General features: G+C 64.0%; 2 protein-coding genes across 2 annotated transcripts; one reads left to right on the forward strand and one right to left on the reverse strand.

Moving 5' to 3' along the window:
* Positions 1-1559: 1559 nt before the first annotated feature.
* VWA5B2 (von Willebrand factor A domain containing 5B2) lies at positions 1560-13813 on the forward strand. The gene is given in 23 exon segments (XM_074834134.1): positions 1560-1748; positions 5241-5396; positions 5825-5986; positions 6305-6530; positions 6634-6788; positions 7258-7389; positions 7513-7637; positions 7761-7937; positions 8019-8129; positions 8252-8454; positions 8761-8875; positions 8949-9134; positions 9237-9396; positions 9472-9483; positions 9486-9760; positions 10904-11129; positions 11216-11560; positions 11640-11777; positions 11856-11975; positions 12163-12240; positions 12457-12526; positions 12757-12865; positions 13185-13813. Coding segments are annotated over 22 exon segments (3855 nt in total). The 5' UTR covers positions 1560-1748; positions 5241-5257; the 3' UTR covers positions 13776-13813.
* Positions 13814-14193: 380 nt separating this feature from the next.
* ALG3 (ALG3 alpha-1,3- mannosyltransferase) lies at positions 14194-17407 on the reverse strand. The gene is made up of 9 exons (XM_074834135.1): positions 17233-17407; positions 16722-16821; positions 16481-16628; positions 16134-16294; positions 15863-15983; positions 15344-15549; positions 15029-15106; positions 14671-14814; positions 14194-14564 (listed from the first exon to the last, which is right to left on the reverse strand). The coding sequence occupies exons 1-9, from the start codon at positions 17384-17386 to the stop codon at positions 14375-14377; spliced, it is 1302 nt and encodes a 433-aa protein (XP_074690236.1). The 5' UTR covers positions 17387-17407; the 3' UTR covers positions 14194-14374.
* Between the last annotated feature and the right edge of the window lie 86 nt (positions 17408-17493).

Here is a 17493-nt window from a genome sequence, read left to right on the forward strand (position 1 = left end):
CGATGGGAATGAGAGCCCCGCGCACGCCGCAGGCTGTGTGGATGTGCTGCGGTGTGCGCTGTGCCTCCAGCGGCTCGCAGAGCTGGCGTCTGTCATGTTGGGGGGGTAATATATGGGTTAGCATCCTTCTTCTGCAGTCATAAATGACAGGGGAGGAGAGCAGCTGCACTCTTTAGCTCTCCTCTCTCCCTGTTGCAGCACAAGGAGGGAAGCAGCGTGCTGTGGGGCATCTCGCATGGGGAGAGGGAATGGCTCAGAGTGCTTTTGCAAGCACCCCAGGGACACACAGAGTGCCTCTCTGCCAGATAATTGTGTTGGCTGAAGCGCAGGGTAAGGGGTTGGGAGGAGGGAGCGTGCCCCATGCTACCGTGTGCAGCAAAGGGCGTCTTCCACTGAGATTTTCCTCCTTTTGCTCCTGCCGTCACCTGTGAAACCTGTGCCGAGGAACTGAAGCCATAGAGGCGCGTGGGTCAGCTTAGAGGTGAGATCCAGTGGGGAGATGCTGCTCTGTCAGGCCTCCTCCCTCCGGCGCTGCCCCAAAATCACCTGCCAAGGACAGGGGACTGCTCCCCACGCCGGTGCTGCCTGCTCTTTCTGCCCCGGTGTGTGTCTGTGTGGCTGAGCTGGCTCCGGGCTCGGCGTGGCTGCGCTGGTGGGTTTTGCGGTGCAGGGGAGGGGGGTGGCTCCCCTCTGCGTGTTCTATAAAAAGAGCTGTGGTAGCACAGCCCTATCTATAGCACAGCGAGGGAGCTGCCTGGGAGAGGCAGGGCAGAAATTAGTCCCAAATCTGATGGTTTTCTCTGGTCCCAGTTGGGAATGCTGGGCCGGCAGAGGCTGCTGAGGGATTCCCACCACGCCCCAGGCAGTGAGATGTCCCTGCCAGCAGACGTGTCCTGGCTTTGCTGGGATTTTCTGACCGTCTGAACCCCCCCCAAGGGGACTTGTTGTCACCCAAAGGCTGGGCTGTCCCCAAATCCCCCCTTTTCCTGCTCTTTGGGGCTGGGATTTCGCTGCAGCACAAGGAGATTGATGAGGGCAGCTCCAGTGGGACCCCAGGGCATCTGGGTTTGGGGTGGATGCTCAGCATCTGCCTGTGCTCAGTCCTCTTGCGGTGGTCTCGGGGCAGCTGAGACCTTTCCTGGAGAAGCTGGTTGTGACGCTTGTGGCCTATGTATTTGTAGCAGACAGTTCAGCCAGCTGATGGGGGTTTGTTTTTTGCCCCATGCTTTGTTTGTGGGGGACACAGGGGTGTGGCTGTGTGTCCCGGGCAGCCCAACACGGTGTTTGTGGGTGCCACAGCATCACCCTGGGGTCTCACCAGCACCCGAGTTTGTCTGGACATCGCCACACTGTGGGTGCAGAGCTCTTGGCGGGTGCCTGTCACCCTCTGGGGGTGTTGGCCGTCCCCTGAGACCCCCAGCATCACCCATGAGAGCATCCCCCAGCCCTTCCCGGGGCGGCGGTACCAGGGCGTGTGTCTCTTTAATGAGGCTGGGCTTGGAGCAGCTCTGCTGCTGGCACAGGGAGTGAGGGATGGAGCGAGGGCGGTGAAGGAGCCAGTGCCAGAGAGGGAGCCTGCAGCAGGGAGAGGCGGGGAAGCACCGCTCATCCCCCCTGGGTACCGCAGCCCCCCAGCCCGAGGGGAGGGAAACCCACCCCCAGGGCAGAGAGCTCTGCGGAGGGCAGGGACCCAGCGGGTGCTGAGCTGAGTCTGCAGCCTCTGTGTCATCCTCCTCCTCCTCCTCCAGGTAAGGGCCAAGGTGGGGGGGAGTCTGGGACCGCCGTGGCCCAGGATCCTGTGGGTATCCTGCAATTTGTGGGTGCCCCAGGGTTGCACACCCGCCGTTGGGGCAGCCCCGGCTCACAGGAAGGGTGAGAGGTGGGAGATGAGGCAGCAGGGCCACAAAAGTGCTGAAATCACCATCTGGTGTGGACCTGACAGGGCTGGCTCTAATAACTGCTGGGAACGTGCCCCAGAGTATTGGCAACCAGTCCCTGGCCCACGCCAAAAATGCCCCCGCGGCCAGAGGAGCAGCGAGACCCTTCTGCAGGGCTGCCCTGCTGGGATGTGCCTGTGTCAGGGGAAATCTGTGGGGCTGGGACATTTTTTTGGGGAGTGCCTGTGTTAGAGTGCATCGAGGGCAAATAACTCCTGTTCCTTGGCAGAGGGATGGGGATTTTTCCAGGGGTTTTAGTGGCTCTGGGGAGGCAAAAGCAGCAGTGCAGGTCTGGACGCGGTGATCCTGGATGCGGTGCGTGTGCCGGGACGTGTGTGCATGCATGCACACGTGTGTGTGTGTGTGCATGTGTGTGTGTGCAGCGGACTCTGCTCTCTGTTTTGACTTCCCAGCACTTGAAGCAGTAGTGCCAGACAGGGGATGGCACCGCAGGCTGGAGACTCGGGTGGGGGACAACCCTTCACCCAGTCCCCTTCACCTGCTGGGGAAATCCCTTTCCCCTCCACTCCTCCTCTTTGGGCTCTCTGCAAAGTGGCGTGGCCCATGGGTGCTGGGCAGCAGCACCGTCACCTCCTGCCTTCATGGCCTTCTCCCTGCTCCAGGAGTGGGGATGGATCTTGCTCTCCTGCCCTCCTGCCCCATCCCAGTGGAGCGATGCAGGGATGTCCCACAGGGAGGGGAGGTGAGCGAGGCAGGGGGTAAGGCAGGAGGGGCAGAGATGCCTCCTTGCTCCAGAAGCTGCCACAGAGGTTTGGGCTCCTCTCCTTCCATCCTTCTCTTGTACTGGCTCGTGCATCTATCACCAGTGGAAATTTCCGCTGGGTTTGCCTGTGCTGGGGCTGGCCTCATCCTTCCCTGGGACCACGCTGCACTCCGGCGCGGGTGGCTGTTGATGCAGCAGGTGAAACTCTGACAACTTTGCAGGCAGCTAAGGAGTCTGCTGGGCTCAGGCGCCTGGCTTGCTGCAGCAGCTTTGCTAGAAAACTCAACCTGCCCACGGGTGAGAAGAGAAATGTTAAGTTATTCTGACCTAGAGAAGAGTTACCTCCTTCTTGCCTTCACTGAGGGCTTTTTGCCACCGCCATGGCTAGCTGCCCCCAGCCCTGCTCCTGCTGCGACCCCCTCTGTATCAGGGATGCTGCTGGTTAAACCAGCTCTTGCGGGCAGCATGTGGGAAAGGAAGGAGAGGAGGGGGCTGCGAAGGCACTGGTGACCATGCTGGGGATGGGGAGGCGGCCAGGGACCTGTTGGTGATTCCATGCTGGCACCTGGGGACAATTTTCTGCCCCAGGTGGAAGAGAACGAAGAGGCTGGGACGAGGACTGTTGGGTCTGGTTTTATTCATTACCACAGGGCTTAGAGCAGCCAGCACAAAGCGTGGCAGGGCCAGATGGGGCCTGTTTACTCTGCGAGTGTAAATGTAAAGAGAAGCGATAAAAAGCAGTCGGGACAGCTTCTCCAGTAAGTCCCCGGTAAACAAGCCGGCAGTGCCCTGGCCAGTGGGCGGCACGGCAAATAGCAGGCGCGTTGCTGAGCATTAAGCTGGGTGCCTTGGGAACAAATGGAAGGGCTTTGGGGTGAAATCCATCTTTAATGGCTCAGTGTGGCTGGGCTGGGGGAGTCCTGGTCCCTGGAGCCCAGCTGGGTGATGTGGTCAGGGTAGGACCCAGCTGATGATGTTCCCAGTGGTGGCATGGCTGGTGTGGAGGAAAACTGGGCTGTGCAGGGACCCTGTGTTGCCTTGTGTGCTGGGAGGGCACTCAGGGGGGGCTCAGCAGCACGTGCAGCATCCTGCACACAGGGTGAAGGATTGGCAATGGTGGGGGGTGGTTGGGTGGCCAGGACCTGCCAGCATAACGCTGCAATACCATTTGAGCAGGTAAATAGCTCCCCTCCAACATAAGGGACTTCTTTTCCTGGGATGCAGCCACGTTCCTAATGTACTTCTGGGCTTCTCAGGGGCTCCCTGCCTTGCACCCGCTGTGGGCAGCTTGGTCCTGGCCTTGCCTCTGAGGATGTAGCCCTGCTCTGCTTTCAGGGATGCTCTGGGAGAGGCACCCTGTGATCACACGCCGAGGGCACCCCAAGCCTCCTGTAACTGATGCTCGTAGAAGCCGTTCCCAGGATGAAGGCCACCGGAGTGGGGGGACCAGATGGCTCACTTGTACCTGGCCTTGGCCTTGCTCGGGGCACAGTGCATGCTGAAGCACCGGCACACGGCGTGACACAGGGACCTCGCTGCTGTTGGGTCGCAGGCGCTTGGGGCGAGCAGGGGATACAGTGCGGAGGTGCAGACCCGTGTCTGGAGCGGGACCCACCACTATCTATGGAGAGGCAGGGCTGAGGCTAATCAGAATATTTTACATGAATATTTGATGGCACGAGGTGGGGTGATGTTAGAGAGATGCCTTGGCTCCGAGAAATTATTTAAGATGCTGCTCCCGAGTGGTTTTCCCAAGGGGAAGAGAGGTGTGGAGTGGGTCAGTGCCCTGGCTGGAAGGCTTCCCCAGCTGCCTTTCTTCCCGCAGCCGCTGCCGAAGGGTGGGATGCTGGACGTGTCCAACTCTGGGCAGAGCGTTACTCACCCAGAGGCAGACAGCATCATCCCCCAAGCCAGGCTCCCCTCCCTGCAGTGCCTTCCCCTCTGTGCCGCTCTTCAGTGCAGCGCTGACCTTGTTGTTAATTATTAAACCCCCAGCAAACATTGCTTGGTGTTCTGTCCTAGTTACACTGTGGGCTTCTTGTCCTTTTTTGTTTCAAAAAAAAAAACAAATTACCCTGGTAACCTTTGTGGGTGGATGGAGATGGGAGCAGCAGATGCTCCTCTCCCAGCCAGTGCGGGAGATGGTCTGGGGAGGCTCTGGAGCCTCCGAGCTGCTGTGGGGTGGCTGAGAGATGGCCTGCGTGTGGCTGGCCATTATCCGTCCTGTCCAGGAGTCCCTGCTTGTCTGTCAGGGCTTGGGCCTTGCTTAACTACTGCTGCCCATGGGAGAAGACGTTTTGCTGCCCAGCAGCCAGGTTTATTTACCCGTGGGGCAGAAGAGCTCTCTGCGGGCTCTGTGACTCCAGACCTGGTTTGCAGGTGGGCTGGGGTCTGAGCAGAGAGCTGGGTCCAGGTGCGTGTGTTTTGTGGATGCTGCAGAGCAGTGTCCCTGGGATGGGGAGGGCTGGGGACCTGCTCCCCCTTTGCAGGCTGGGCAGATGGAAGAAGCTGCATGCACAAGCCCTTCGCAGCAGACCCCGTCCCCAAGCACCCAGCACCTGCCTCCCCTCTGCCCACAGCTGCCTGCTGAGGGACCATGCCGGGCCTGTACGCCCTCTCCTCCTGGGAGGCTCTGCCCCTGAAGAGCTCCAAGGTGAAGGCTTGTGCCAACGGGTACTCCCTGAGCATCACTGCTCACCTCGTGTACACCAACCCCCACGAGGAGCCTGTGGAAGGTAAGAGGGAGCTGTTGGGGCTGGCAGGGACCCGGGCTGCCTGCACGGGCCCCTAAAAGCACCCGTGCTGGGGAGCATCCTGTCTCCAGCCCACCTGCATCCCGGCCCCCAAACCTTGCTCAGTTTGGGGAGCAAAAGCAGACACCAGTGGTGGTGAGGGCACTGCTGACACACAGCATCGCCCTACGGGCAGGAGAAGAGTGTGGCTGAGCAAAAACATTCCCATTGCTGAGGAAGAAGGGGATTTCATCCTCCCTGCCCTCCTCCGGGATAGCGAGGCTGTGGGTCCTTCCTGGGTGTTGCCCCTCTCTCACACAGCTAAATCACTCTGTGAGTCAGAGAGGCTCTTAGCGATGCTGCCATGGGCTATACCATGCCTCAGCCATGTCCATGCCAGGATCTGCCTTGGGACTCTCTCCTGCCCGCAGGCATCTTCATCTACCCGCTGGAGGAGTCAGAGGTGGTGGCTGGCTTCGAGGCAGCGGTGGGCAGCCGGCGGGTGACGTTCCAGGTCCAGAACCGGCACCGGGCGCAGGACTGTTGCCTCCAGTGCAGCCCCAGCCCCGACCGGCCACGCCGCTGTGCCGGTGGTAAGCCCCATGGCACGGGTGACCCTGTTGCGTCCTCCTGGATGGGAGGCTCAGAACAAGCAGGGATGAAGTGTAGGGGGACACAAGGAGCTAAGAGCCTCTGCCAGGCCACCCTGGTGCCTTGGGGGGTCTCTGGGGCTGGAGATCTCAGTCTCTCCCCTCTCTCTGCCTCTCCTGGGGCTTTACCCATCCCTTTGCATGGCCCTCATTACACCTGCGCTCTGTTGTCCCCTTTGAGAGTAATTAGGTCAATTAACACCCCTTCTCCCCGACCTCACACTCCCCACTGACCCTCCCCAACATCCCTGCCCTGCCCAGGCCACCTCGTCCTGGACGAAGATGCGGAGCGCTCCACCTTCATCATCGTCACAGGCATGCTGTGCCCGGCGGAGAGCCTGGCTGTCACCCTGAGCACGGCGCAGGAACTGGCCACGCTGCCAGATGGGGCCCTGCGCCTCCTCCTCCCCCCCATCCTCACGCCCCGCATCCCTGACGTCCCTGAGAGCGAGCCGGCAAGCTTGTGTGACGACAGGTTGGCCCTATGGTGATTTTCATGGCTTCCTCAGTCTCTGCCATCCCGGGGGGGGATGCTGATGCTGGGTGAGTGGGGCGGGGGGCAGGAGCCATCACCACCTCTCCCCTCACAGCCCCACCAGCTGTTTTGGGGGGCCGGGTGCCCGGAGCCAGCCTTCCCCCACAGTGCCTGTGGAGAGCGTGGACGTCTTTCGGGGACGGCCCTGCAACCCTTTTCCTTACGAGTTTGCCTTCGAGCTGCTGGTGAAGGGCCCCTGTTTGCTGGCAGGTAGGGGGGGTGGCTTGTGCAGTGTTGGTTGATTGAGCAAAACCTCCCCAAAATGTGGGCAATGTCCCCCCAGGATGGTGTCCCTCTGGTCCCTTCATGCTTCTAGGAAGATGCAAGCCCACTTCCCCAGACATCCTCTGGTGCTACCTCCATGCAAAGAAGCCCTTTCCCAATCCCACCCCGGGGGCTGGGACCCCCCAAAGTCACCCCACATGTGGCTTTGGGCAGCTCTGGGTCAGCAGCCTCCTTCCCCGGGAGACATGATGGATGGGGGAGAGGATGGGCAAGGGGGGGTTGCAGGTCGGTGGGGACACGCTCCTGGCCACCGGCCCAGTTAATCCCATTAGAGCTGGCAGGGAGCAGCCACCACCATGGCACCGGGTCCAGCACAGGCATTGAGCCTGGCGTGTGGGAGGCTAAGGTGGGGGGTGCGAGGGGCTGCCCCCTCGCCGCCTCCTCCTCCCCGCAGGGCTGGAGAGCCCATCCCATGCCCTGCGAGCCGATGCCGACCCCTGGGCCAGCTCTGCCGTCACCACCTGCGTCACCCTGGCTGAGCCCCACAGCTACGACAGGGACCTGGAGATCATCCTCTATCCCTGTGGTGAGAGGGGACGGTGCCCTTGGTGGGATCTGGGGGAGATGGGGCATTGCCCCAAAAGCATCAGGAGCACCCCCCAGCCCCCTGTGGTACGGGGTGGCTCCAAACCCACCCTGTGCCCCCCAGAACCCCACCACCCTCACCTGGTGATGGAGGACGGCACCATGACATACCCCGAGTATGAGGCCCATGTCCGGAGCCGCCGGGATTACTCACGGATCGCCAGGAAGGACGGCAGTGGCGAGAGACAGGTGGCAGGGCACGGCCACTGGTGGGGAGGAGGAAGAAGGGGGGAGGTGGTGGGGTGTGGGTGAGGAAGACCTCAGCTCAGGCCGGGGTGGTGCAAGAAAGCCCCTGCCCTGCCTGGCTCGCAGGTGGCTTTCGTGCAGAAGCGTTTCCACAAAGACATCTTCCCCAACCCTGTGCTGATGCTGAACTTCTGCCCGGCGGCGGAGGGTGTCCCTGGGGACCTGCAGAGTGTCACCCGCGAGGTCCTCTTCCTCATCGACTGCAGCGGCACCATGAGTGGACCCGACCTTGACAAGGTCAAGGTGAGGCACGGCCATGGGGGCAGGGATGCTCCCTGGTGGCCGATCCTTAGCAGCGCTCCCCGGTCCCCGCTGTCACCCCAGGAAGCTTTGCTGGTGGCCCTGAAGAGCCTTCCGTCAGGGACGCTGCTCAACATCGCTGGCTTCAGCACCGAAGTCAAGCCGCTCTTCCCATCCAGCCGTCTCTGCAGCAACGTGAGTGCTGCCAGGCAAAGCCCCCCACCAGCCCCTCTCCATCCCCCCTCCCAGCTCCCTGGCATGGAGTCGGGGCTGGCGAGTCAGGGGATCGCTGCGAGGCCGGCTGTCCGTGCGGGCAGGAGACGCTGCGGCGCGTCTGCGAGCACATCGGTGGGCTGCGGGCAGACACGGGCAGCACCAACCTGCTGGCAGCGCTGGGCTGGGCGCTGGCACAGCCCCTCCACCACGGCTACCCCCGCCAGCTCTTCCTATTCACCAACGCGGCGGCAGGCAACGCGGGCAGGATCCTCCGGCTGGTGCGCAGGCAGGCCAGCACTGTCAGGTATGGCTCCGGCACCGTGGTGGGGTCATGGTGCTCTCCATGTTCCCTGAGCTGTTCCCACTGATTTCTCCTTTTGCAGCCCCAAATCTCACCTCTACCAGCCCCAAGGGTGTCCTTCACCCATCACATCCCCCAACCCCACCGGCTCGGCTTCCCTCGGGGTACCCCAACCCAGCACACAGCCAGGGCAGCATCTCTGGCTATCAAACACCTCTGCCCATCCCTGCTGCAGGGCTCGCCACTGGGCTGCCCAGCCCCTGGCACCGGCCCAGCCATGGCTTTTCATCGCCTGGCTCTCTCCTGCAGGTGCTTCAGCTTCGGCATGGGCTCGCGGGCGTGCCGGCGGCTGCTGAAGGGCATGGCCAAGGTGAGCCGGGGCCGCGCTGAGTTCCTGAGCCCGACCGAGAGGCTGCAGCCCAAGGTAACACCCGGGCCAGGGCAGGGGGGCACAGGGGCCACACAGTGTTCAACACCAGCTCCTCTTCCTGTCCCAGCTGATCAAGTCCCTGAAGAAGGCGATCGAGCCGGCCGTCAGCGATATCACCATCGACTGGTATGTCCCCGACAGCATGGAGGCTCTGCTCTCGCCCACTGAGCTCCCGGCCCTCTACCCTGGCGACCGCCTTGTCAGCTACTGCGTCCTCTACAGCATCGCCTGCTTCCGCAACAGGCGCCCACTGGTACAACTGGCACCGCCCTGGCACGGGGAGGACGGCGTGTTCCCAGTGCCACTGGCTTCTCCCTGTGCTGGGGGGCTGACAGCAGTACCCTCTCTCTGTCAGGGCCGGGAAGGGGCTTGCCGGGGCTCCCGGGGCTCAGCCTTCCCCTCCCAGGAAGAGGTGCTCAGTGCCAGGGAGAGCCACCAGCCACCCCGGAGCACCCCGGGATCTGGGGACGCCTCCCTGGAGCTCTCCGCCGGGGGCACAGAGGCGTCGGAGCGGAGTGAGTGGGGTCAGGGTTAGGGTGGGGGGCAGGCGTGGGAGCTGTGGGCTGACGGGGTGTGCGCTTGCCGGGCAGGCGCGGATCCCGTTTCGGGGGAGACATCTGGAAGCGGATTTACCAGCCCTCCTACATCCAGGAGCAGTACGTCCTGACACACTGCTCTGTCAGCACCGACCGCAGCCGGGGGCTGCTCTCCCGCAGCTCCACCAGCAGCGAGTCCACCGGCTCCCGAGATGTGGCCCCTGAGGGTGGCTCCTCGGCCCCTGGTGCCGATGCTACCTCCCAGCAGGGCCAGAAGAGCTTGTCCCTCTGTGAGTCCTCCACCAAATCTGCCCCGCTGCCCTCCACCCTGGCTGGCACCAAGGTAAGGATGCCAGTGGGGTGCAAGGGCTCACACATGGGGGGGTTGCTCCTGGCTTAGGTAGGGTCTTGCTGCCCTGTTGTGCCCAGACATGCAGCCACTGGGCTGGAAACCGGAGTGCTGTAGCCTGGATTTTAGGCAAGGATCAGCTGTGGGTGCCAAAAGGAGGCTCCTCTGGTGGTTTTGTCCTACTGGAGCAGGACAGCTGGGGACTAAGTAGATGGTCCCCCAGCTCCCGGGCCAGTAGTCAGCTGGGTGGCTAACAAATCCCCTAGCCAGCTCAGATCCTCATTGATGCTGCAGAAATCAAGTGAAAATAGCTGGACTGGCATCAGGTAACGAACCTTCCAAGCTGGAGAGGAGGAGGTGGGCTGGCTGAGCTCCCGCCTGGCTCCTTCAGCCCTTGGCCAAAGCTGCCCAATGCTTCATTAACAATGGGCCACGTCCCTGCTGCTTCATACCTGGGTTTAAAACCCAGCCAGGTCACTGGGATGGGGAGAGGCAGCTCCCCCACCCCCTGTCCCCGGTGACGATGGCCCCAAGGCCGGGTGAGGCCAGCTGTCACCCAGTTCCAGGACACGCTCCTTCCCGATGGCACGGGTTAGGTAACCCGCTCCCTCTGCACAACAGCACAGCTGGTGGCCTTTGCTGCTGAAATGTCAAGCGTAAGTGATTTCCCTGCAGTGTAAATGATCCCCCTCCGGGCTCCCTGCTGCTGGGGCGAGAGGCGGTGTGGGTGCTGCTGCCCTGCCGTAGCTTTTAGGTGAAGCAGACATCACTCAGTGCTGGGGATTGCATCCCACCATAGCCTGAGCAACTGAGCTAAGCCCCCCATGCCGCACACACAAAAATCCCCGCCAACCCCTCCTGCCTCGGCGTCAGTCCGAGTCAGCCTCCCGGGATGTTTGAAAACTCCTCTCTCGGTGCCCTCAGTCCTTCCCACGTGTATTCGGAGCCTGGTGAGCATCACCCGCCGCCCCAGGAGGCTGCCGGGAGCCAGCCTGCGGAGCGATGGGGCTGGGCGTCAGCCAGCGGCTCCAGCCAACAGCCGGCCAGGACCGCAGGTGTCCCATCACAGTTTGGCGCAGTCTGGGCTCTGTGCCGGTGCCTTCGCCGGGCTCGCTGTCAGCCTCCCCCCCACCGCAGGTGACGGTGGCCCTGAGCACGGAGGAGCTGGCACGGCGAAAGAAGGTATTGGCACGCGCCGCCCTGGCTGGCCGCAGCTTTTCCTCGCCGCACGGGGAGCTGGATGCCCACCGGCTCTGCCAGGCCCTGGAGAAGGTGTCACAGAAGAGGAACCAGTCCCTGGAGGGGCGGCTGGACGAGCTGGGACCCCGAACACGGCGTTTGCAGCCCAGCGCGGTAGAGTCAAGTGTGTGCTGGCTCCGGGGGACGAGGGCGGTGGGGATGGAGCCGGGTGCCCCTGCCTTGCTGAGCCCACATCTTGCCGTTGCCCAGATAACCTCCTCTCGCCCACCCACCTGGACTGGGACATGCTGGTGGAGCCCTCCTACCTCTTCAGCGCCTCGCCGGCACCCAAACCAGGGGAGCCCAGCCTGGGTGATGCCAGCCTGCCCCTGCGCTGCCAGGTGGTGATCCACGCGCTGCGAGCCGGCAAGCCGGTGTCCTGGGAAGTGACAGCCTCGCTGGAGTCGCTGCTGCAGCCTCGGGAGGGGCCGGGCAGGGAGGATCCCCCATGGTGGGCAGGCAAGGCCGGGGACAAGCCGTTGCACCGCTTGGCAGCACGCTCCGTCATCCGGGACAATGAGAACACGGCACAGCGGGAAGCCGAGCTGGAGCAGGGTGGGTGTCGGTGTGTGCCCCCCCAACCCCAGCGCAGACCCGGCATAACCCCCAGCTCTAACCGCCTCGCTCTGGGCAGGTTTTGCCCGTCGGTTTCGCCTGAAAGCCATGCAAACCAGCAAAGCCTGCAACGTGCCTTCTCTCTACACCCGCCTGGTGCCCGTGGATGGTGCCACGCAGGCAGCCCTGCCCGCAGCCCCTGAAGTGTGGGGCACAGGTACAGCCGGGGGGTCCTGGCATGCTGGGGAGGGGGCAGTGAGGGGACTGAGGGCTGAGGTGGCACTGTTCCTTGCAGCCGGCTCGGCCAGCCGGCCACGAGCCACCACGGCAGGAAGCTGGAACCACAGGAGCTCCTCGGTGGGTCTGGGCCAGCAGCAGGATGCAGAGGAGCAGGATGAGGCCCCCGTCGCTGCAGGTACCAATCTGGGCCCTCACAGCTGCGTGGGGCTCGTCCTGGCTGAAGCACTGTGGATGCCCAGGAAGAGGCATCTGCCCCACGCTGTGGGGGAGATACGGGGGGCAGTGTAGCAGCCCCTGGCAACAGCTCTGGGCCATGAGGGTCCCAGGAGCCCAGGAGCCCTCAGGGCTTTGCTCTTTTGCAGAGCGAGACGAGACCCCAGGGTCTCCGGCCAGCATCTCCTCCCCAACCTATGGCTGGGAAAAGCAGAACTGCTCAAACGGTGCGTCCAGGGTGGAGGGGGCCAAGGGATGGATGGTGGGGGACAGGGGGTGCCCCCAGCACTCTGTTGCTGGCAGCTGAGAGCTGGAGCATCGGCCGTGCCCTCGCTGCCCAGAGCACGTGGGCTGAACCGCCCTCACAGGTGCTGGGGAGTGGGACGCACCTCTGGGTGCATCATGGCCCCTGCCATGCTCAGCTCTTCCCCCACCCCTTGCAGGGCCTCCAACCAGCCCTTCCACCACCTCCATGGGCTCCCAGAAATCCACGGAGAGCATCGCTGGCTCCAGGTGAAGCTGCAGGGTGGGGGGGGATGCGAGGGCCCAAAAAATGTCACGTTGCAGGGAGAGGGGGACAGTGCCGCTTCTTGGGTGCTGCAGGTCCAACGTCCCCTGCCAGCTCCTGCGGTGTAAAGGAGTGGGGTTTGCTGCTCTAGCCCCTTCCCTGCAGCAGGCTGGGGTTCGGCTGCCCTCCAGGAATTGCCCCCCCTGCCCCGTCAACTCACCTGTTCGCCCCACAGGTTTAGCCTGAGCAGGCGCAGGGGGCCCAGCCTGGTGCTGCGCCCGCAGTGCCTCAGCCCGGAAAGCGAACGCCCCGACAACCACGCCAGCCATGACTACCTCCCGCTGGTAAGGACCCCGTCCCCGTCCCACCCGGGGGGGCCAAGCAGGCACCTTCCCTGCTGGCTCACAGCCAAGCCGCCCAGGCGATGCCCGGCAGCACCAGCAGCAGCATCCAGCTGAGGCAAACCCGGAGGGTGCCTGCTCAGCCCTGGTGCAGCCTTCAATGGCCCTGGGGGCCTTTGCTGACTTTTTGAGGGGTGGGGGGGACTTGGGCAATCCCTGTGCCCCAAGGACACTCCTACCGCCCCCACCACTGAGTGCTGGGAGCCACAGGTCTGCTCCCTTGCCTGCCCCCCACCTCCAGTCGTCTGCCCCCCCATTGCAGGTGCAGCTGCAGCAAGCCCAGGGGCCATTCCAGCTCACCGAGAGCTTCTCCGAAGTGGTGCAGATCCCCTTGGATCGCCTGCGCCGGGCCTCCCCCTACGCCTCTCACCAAGCCAGCCTCAGCCCTGTGTCCCCAGTGGCCAGGAGCAGCCCCGAGGCAGGGCCCCGCCGTGAGGAGGGCGAGGAGCCTGGCTCACCCCCGTCCCGGAGCACTTGCTCCGAGGTGCCCAGTGCAGCTGTGTGGGCGCAGGCGGACAGTGGGCACGGCTCCGAGTCCGACACTGGCCCCCACTCAGCTGCCCCCTCGGAGGCTGGTGTGAGCTGGCAGGACGTGGGGCCAGAGGACCTGGAGAGTGCCAGCTGGGCCACGGCGGTGGCCTTGGCGTGGCTGGAGCATCGCTGCGCCGGCTTCTTCGAGGAGTGGGAGCTGGTGGCAGCCAAGGCGGACGCGTGGCTGCAGGCACAGCGGCTGCCCGAGGGGGTGGATGTGGGCTGCCTCAAAGGGGCGGCCAGGCACTTGTTCCTGCTGCTGCGTCACTGGGACGAGAACATCAAGCTGAACATGCTGTGCTACAACCCCAACAACGTCTGACGGCTGCCGGAGGGGCCAATAAAGACACCTGGCTCCGTGCTGCCTGCGCCAGTGTTTCTCTTATGGGTAGGGAGCTGTTGGCCCCGTTCAGGCCATGCTGGGGCTCACCACAGCCCGGGGGGGGGGGGGTCACCTCCTTCTCAGCCACCTCCCGTGGTGGGGAGCAGACAGGGGACTAGGAAAAGCTGTGCTGGAGGGATCCCTGGGCTGCATCAAGGCCATTCAAACCTTGAGGCAAAGCGCTTTTGCAGATCCTCTGTCTTAACCTCACCCCAGAGGCTGCTCCCCTGCCCCGGGCAGTGCTCTCCTGGGGCTGGGAAGGGAGCTCCCACGGCCCCGGCGCCTGCTCTGCCTCCCCACAGGTGGGGCAGGCCCGGGTAGGGCTATCCCGACACTGTCACAGCACGAGGACGCTGCGGCCGGGGAAGGGCACACAAAGCCCTCTTTTATTGGGGAAGTCCTGCCTGTCGGGGGTCCCCACGCTGCCCTCTTTGCACAGTTCCAGGGCTTGCAGCCCTCCTGGGATGGCCAGGTGGGGAAAGAGTGGGCAGAAGGGGCAGTCCCAGAGGCCAGTTCCCATCCTCCAGCTGGCCACGCTCTCACTGGGCCTTCTTGGAGATGGCTGTGGGCCTCCTGCTCGGCTGGGGGGGGTGTGGTGCTGGCGGGGGGGCTGTGCCGTACCAGAGCTGGAGCAGGACGAGTCCGTGGCAGATGTGGAGGGAGAGGGAGCTGCAGACCGTGGAGGGGTAGGTGTTCCAGCAGAGCTCGATCACGCCCAGCAGCAGCACCCTGCGGGGGGGAAAGCTGGGGGTCAGCATGGGAGGGACACACACCAGCCCCCCTCGCTCCTAGACCCCCCAGCAGACGGGTAGTCCCCCTCCCTGGCAGCACGTACTTGGGCATATGGGCGAGCTTGGTGGTAGGGGTGCACCAGAGTAAGTAGGGCAGCGTGTGGAAATACCAGACATAGAACTGGTAGTGCAGGGAGCGGCTGCAGCAGACACCCAGGAAGTTGGAGGAGAAGAGGACGAAGACGATCTGTGCGCTGGCGTTAAGGGGACAAACGCAGGAGGCTGGAGGTGAGATCCCACACCAGCTCTCCAGCCGTACAGCACAGCTCCTTACCCCAGCACCGAGTCATCCTCCCAGCACTGCAGGACCGGGAGCCTGCGAATGCTGAGCCTGAGGTCCACTCTGCCCTGCCCTGCCCTGCCTTCTCCCCCACTCCTTGCTGCCCACCCTGCCAAAGGATATTGTTGACGGTCAAGGGAGGGGATGCGTGCTTCCTTTCGGCAGGATCCTTCAGCAGAGCCAGGATGCTCTCTTTGGACCTGAGGGGGAGGCACAAACATCAATCTCAGCTGCTGAAAGTCTCTCCCACCCTGCCCTTCCCCTGTGAGCCACAATGCCTGGGCAGCGTGCTCCCCGAAACAGAACAGTAACTCTCCCCCACCTTCTGCCTGCATCCCCAGAACTGCATCACAGTGGGGGCAGGGGAGTTTCAGACCCGTATCCTGCACCATGGGGGTTGATGAAGACCAGCACCCGTGAGGGAACCTGGATCTCACCTGTGCCACCGGTGCAGTGCAAAGAGCCCCAGGCCAGCCAGGTGAGCCAGGAGCAGTGTGGCGTGGAAAGCCCGATTCTGGAAAACCTCTTCTGGGAGGAAGCGCCAGTTCACTGTCCATTTGAACTGGAACTGGCGGCCCAGGTCGAAGGAGCGCGTCAGGTACCCCACGGGGTTCACCAGCAGGAAGGGCAGCCCCAGAACCACCTGCCAGAGACACACCAGCACCCTCACAGCAGCCATAAGCCAGGTCTCCATCACCCTTGCCACCCTCCCGAGAACCCTGGCACCACGTGGGGTGACAGGGACAGTCAGCCAAAGATGGAAGCCCGTGAATTACATTATTTATCAACCTCCAGCTTGCTGTGTGAGGCCAACTCAGGTGCCGGTGCCACTGTACATCCACCCAGAGGCCTCCAGTCCCCAGGACAGCCAGGCAGGATGCTGCGATGCAGGCAAGGGCAGCCCTGCCGATGGGGTTGCCAGCCTGCCCCCGTAGCTAATGTGAGCAAGGACCTACCTGGAGCAGGGCACAGATGCAGAGCTTGGGGATACAGCCCAGGAGACCGAACCGTTGGAGGAGAAGGAAGAGAAGTCCAGGCGCAAAAAGCAGGATGTTCATCTTCACGGACACAGCCAGGCTGAGTGGGAAGCTGCATTACTGCTGCGGCCCCCCACATGGGTGCCCAGACAGCCCCCAGCCTGCGCGCAGCCTCCTCCCTGGGGCTGAATTCGCTCACGCATGCAGCACGCCATGGAGAGCAGCCCCCACCCTGCCTCCAGACCCTCACCTGAAGAGGAAGCAGCCCCAGGACCAGTGCTCCTCCAGGAAGAGGTTGATGGCGAGGAAGAGGATGGCCATGGCGACGGGGTCGTTAAAGAGCCGTAGGACAAAGATGGAGTGGATGCGGTAGGACGCACAGCACATGAAGAAGAAAACATACGGGGGGACCTTGCAGGGGACAGAGAGACACGAAGGCAGTCAGCAGCCTGTCCTGGACCCCGAGCTGCCGCCAAGCCCCTCCAAACCTCAGCCCCCCAACCCTGACCTCCTGCCCAGCCCGTTTCTCTCGGGGAGGACCGAGCAGAGCAGGAGAGGCCCCGAGGCAGCTGGGGAGACCCCCTGGCCCCAGGCTACCTTGTTGGTTCGGCAGTAGATGCGGAAGACGAGGAGGAGGTTGAGGAGGTAGAGGCCGGCGAAGAGGTACTGCGCCAGGCGGATGTCGGTGCCACGGCCCGTGGCGTAGTACAGGCCCAGGAAGATGTAGACGAAGCCGGCGGGGTAGCTGTGGAGAGACGGGAGTGAGGGGCCAGGGCTGCCCCTCCAGGACCCCCCGGGACCCCCCGTCGCGGGGAGCTCGGCCGTCCCCATCACTCACACCAGTGGCCCGGTGTCACCCTTCAGCTGGGTGTAGTCGAGGGTCCCGTTGGCAAACCCCTCCACCTCCTCCATGTAGGCCTTCCAGTCGATCTCGGTGTCTGTGGGGGGGAAGGCGGGGGTCAGGCAGGGCGAGGTGGGGCCAGGAGGCACTGCGGGGAGGGCTGCCCCCCTCCAGACCCCACGGCCCTGCCCCGTGCCCCCCAGCATCGCCGTCAGCCGAGGCTGCGGCCCCATCCAGGGTCCCCCAGCCCACCCCGTGTGTGTGTGTGTGTGTCCCACTGCCCTGGCCGGGGGATGCTGTCACCCACACAGGCTGGGCGTAGCCCCCAGCCCCCCCCCCACTGCTCCAGGGGGAGCCCCCCAGCGCTGCCCAGCCTGGGGACGAGCTGTCACTGCCCGAAGGACACCCCCCACCCCCTGCACTGCCCCGGGCCAGCTCCGCCACCGCCGGGCCGGTCCCCCCGCCCCTCCCCGCTCCGCGCCGGGCCAGGCCGGGCCCCGGCACTCACAGGGGACCCTGCGGATGACCCAGAGGTTGACGCCGCCCTCGGCCAGGCAGAGGCAGGCGGCCACCAGCGGGGTGTAGCGGGGCTCCAGCAGCGCCGCCCGCCGCTCCCGCCAGGCCCGCCGGAGCGCCGCCGCCCCCCCCCGCCCCGCCGCCATGGCCTCCGCTCCGCTCCGCTCCGCTCGTTCCGCCCCGTTCCGCGTTTCCAACCGGAACGCTTAGGGCGGTGCAACCGGCGAGGCCGGAAGCCGCACGTGGGGGGCGC

The sequence above is a fragment of the Strix aluco genome, chromosome 9, assembly GCF_031877795.1.
Source record: "Strix aluco isolate bStrAlu1 chromosome 9, bStrAlu1.hap1, whole genome shotgun sequence".
Classification (NCBI taxonomy): Eukaryota; Metazoa; Chordata; class Aves; order Strigiformes; family Strigidae; genus Strix; species Strix aluco.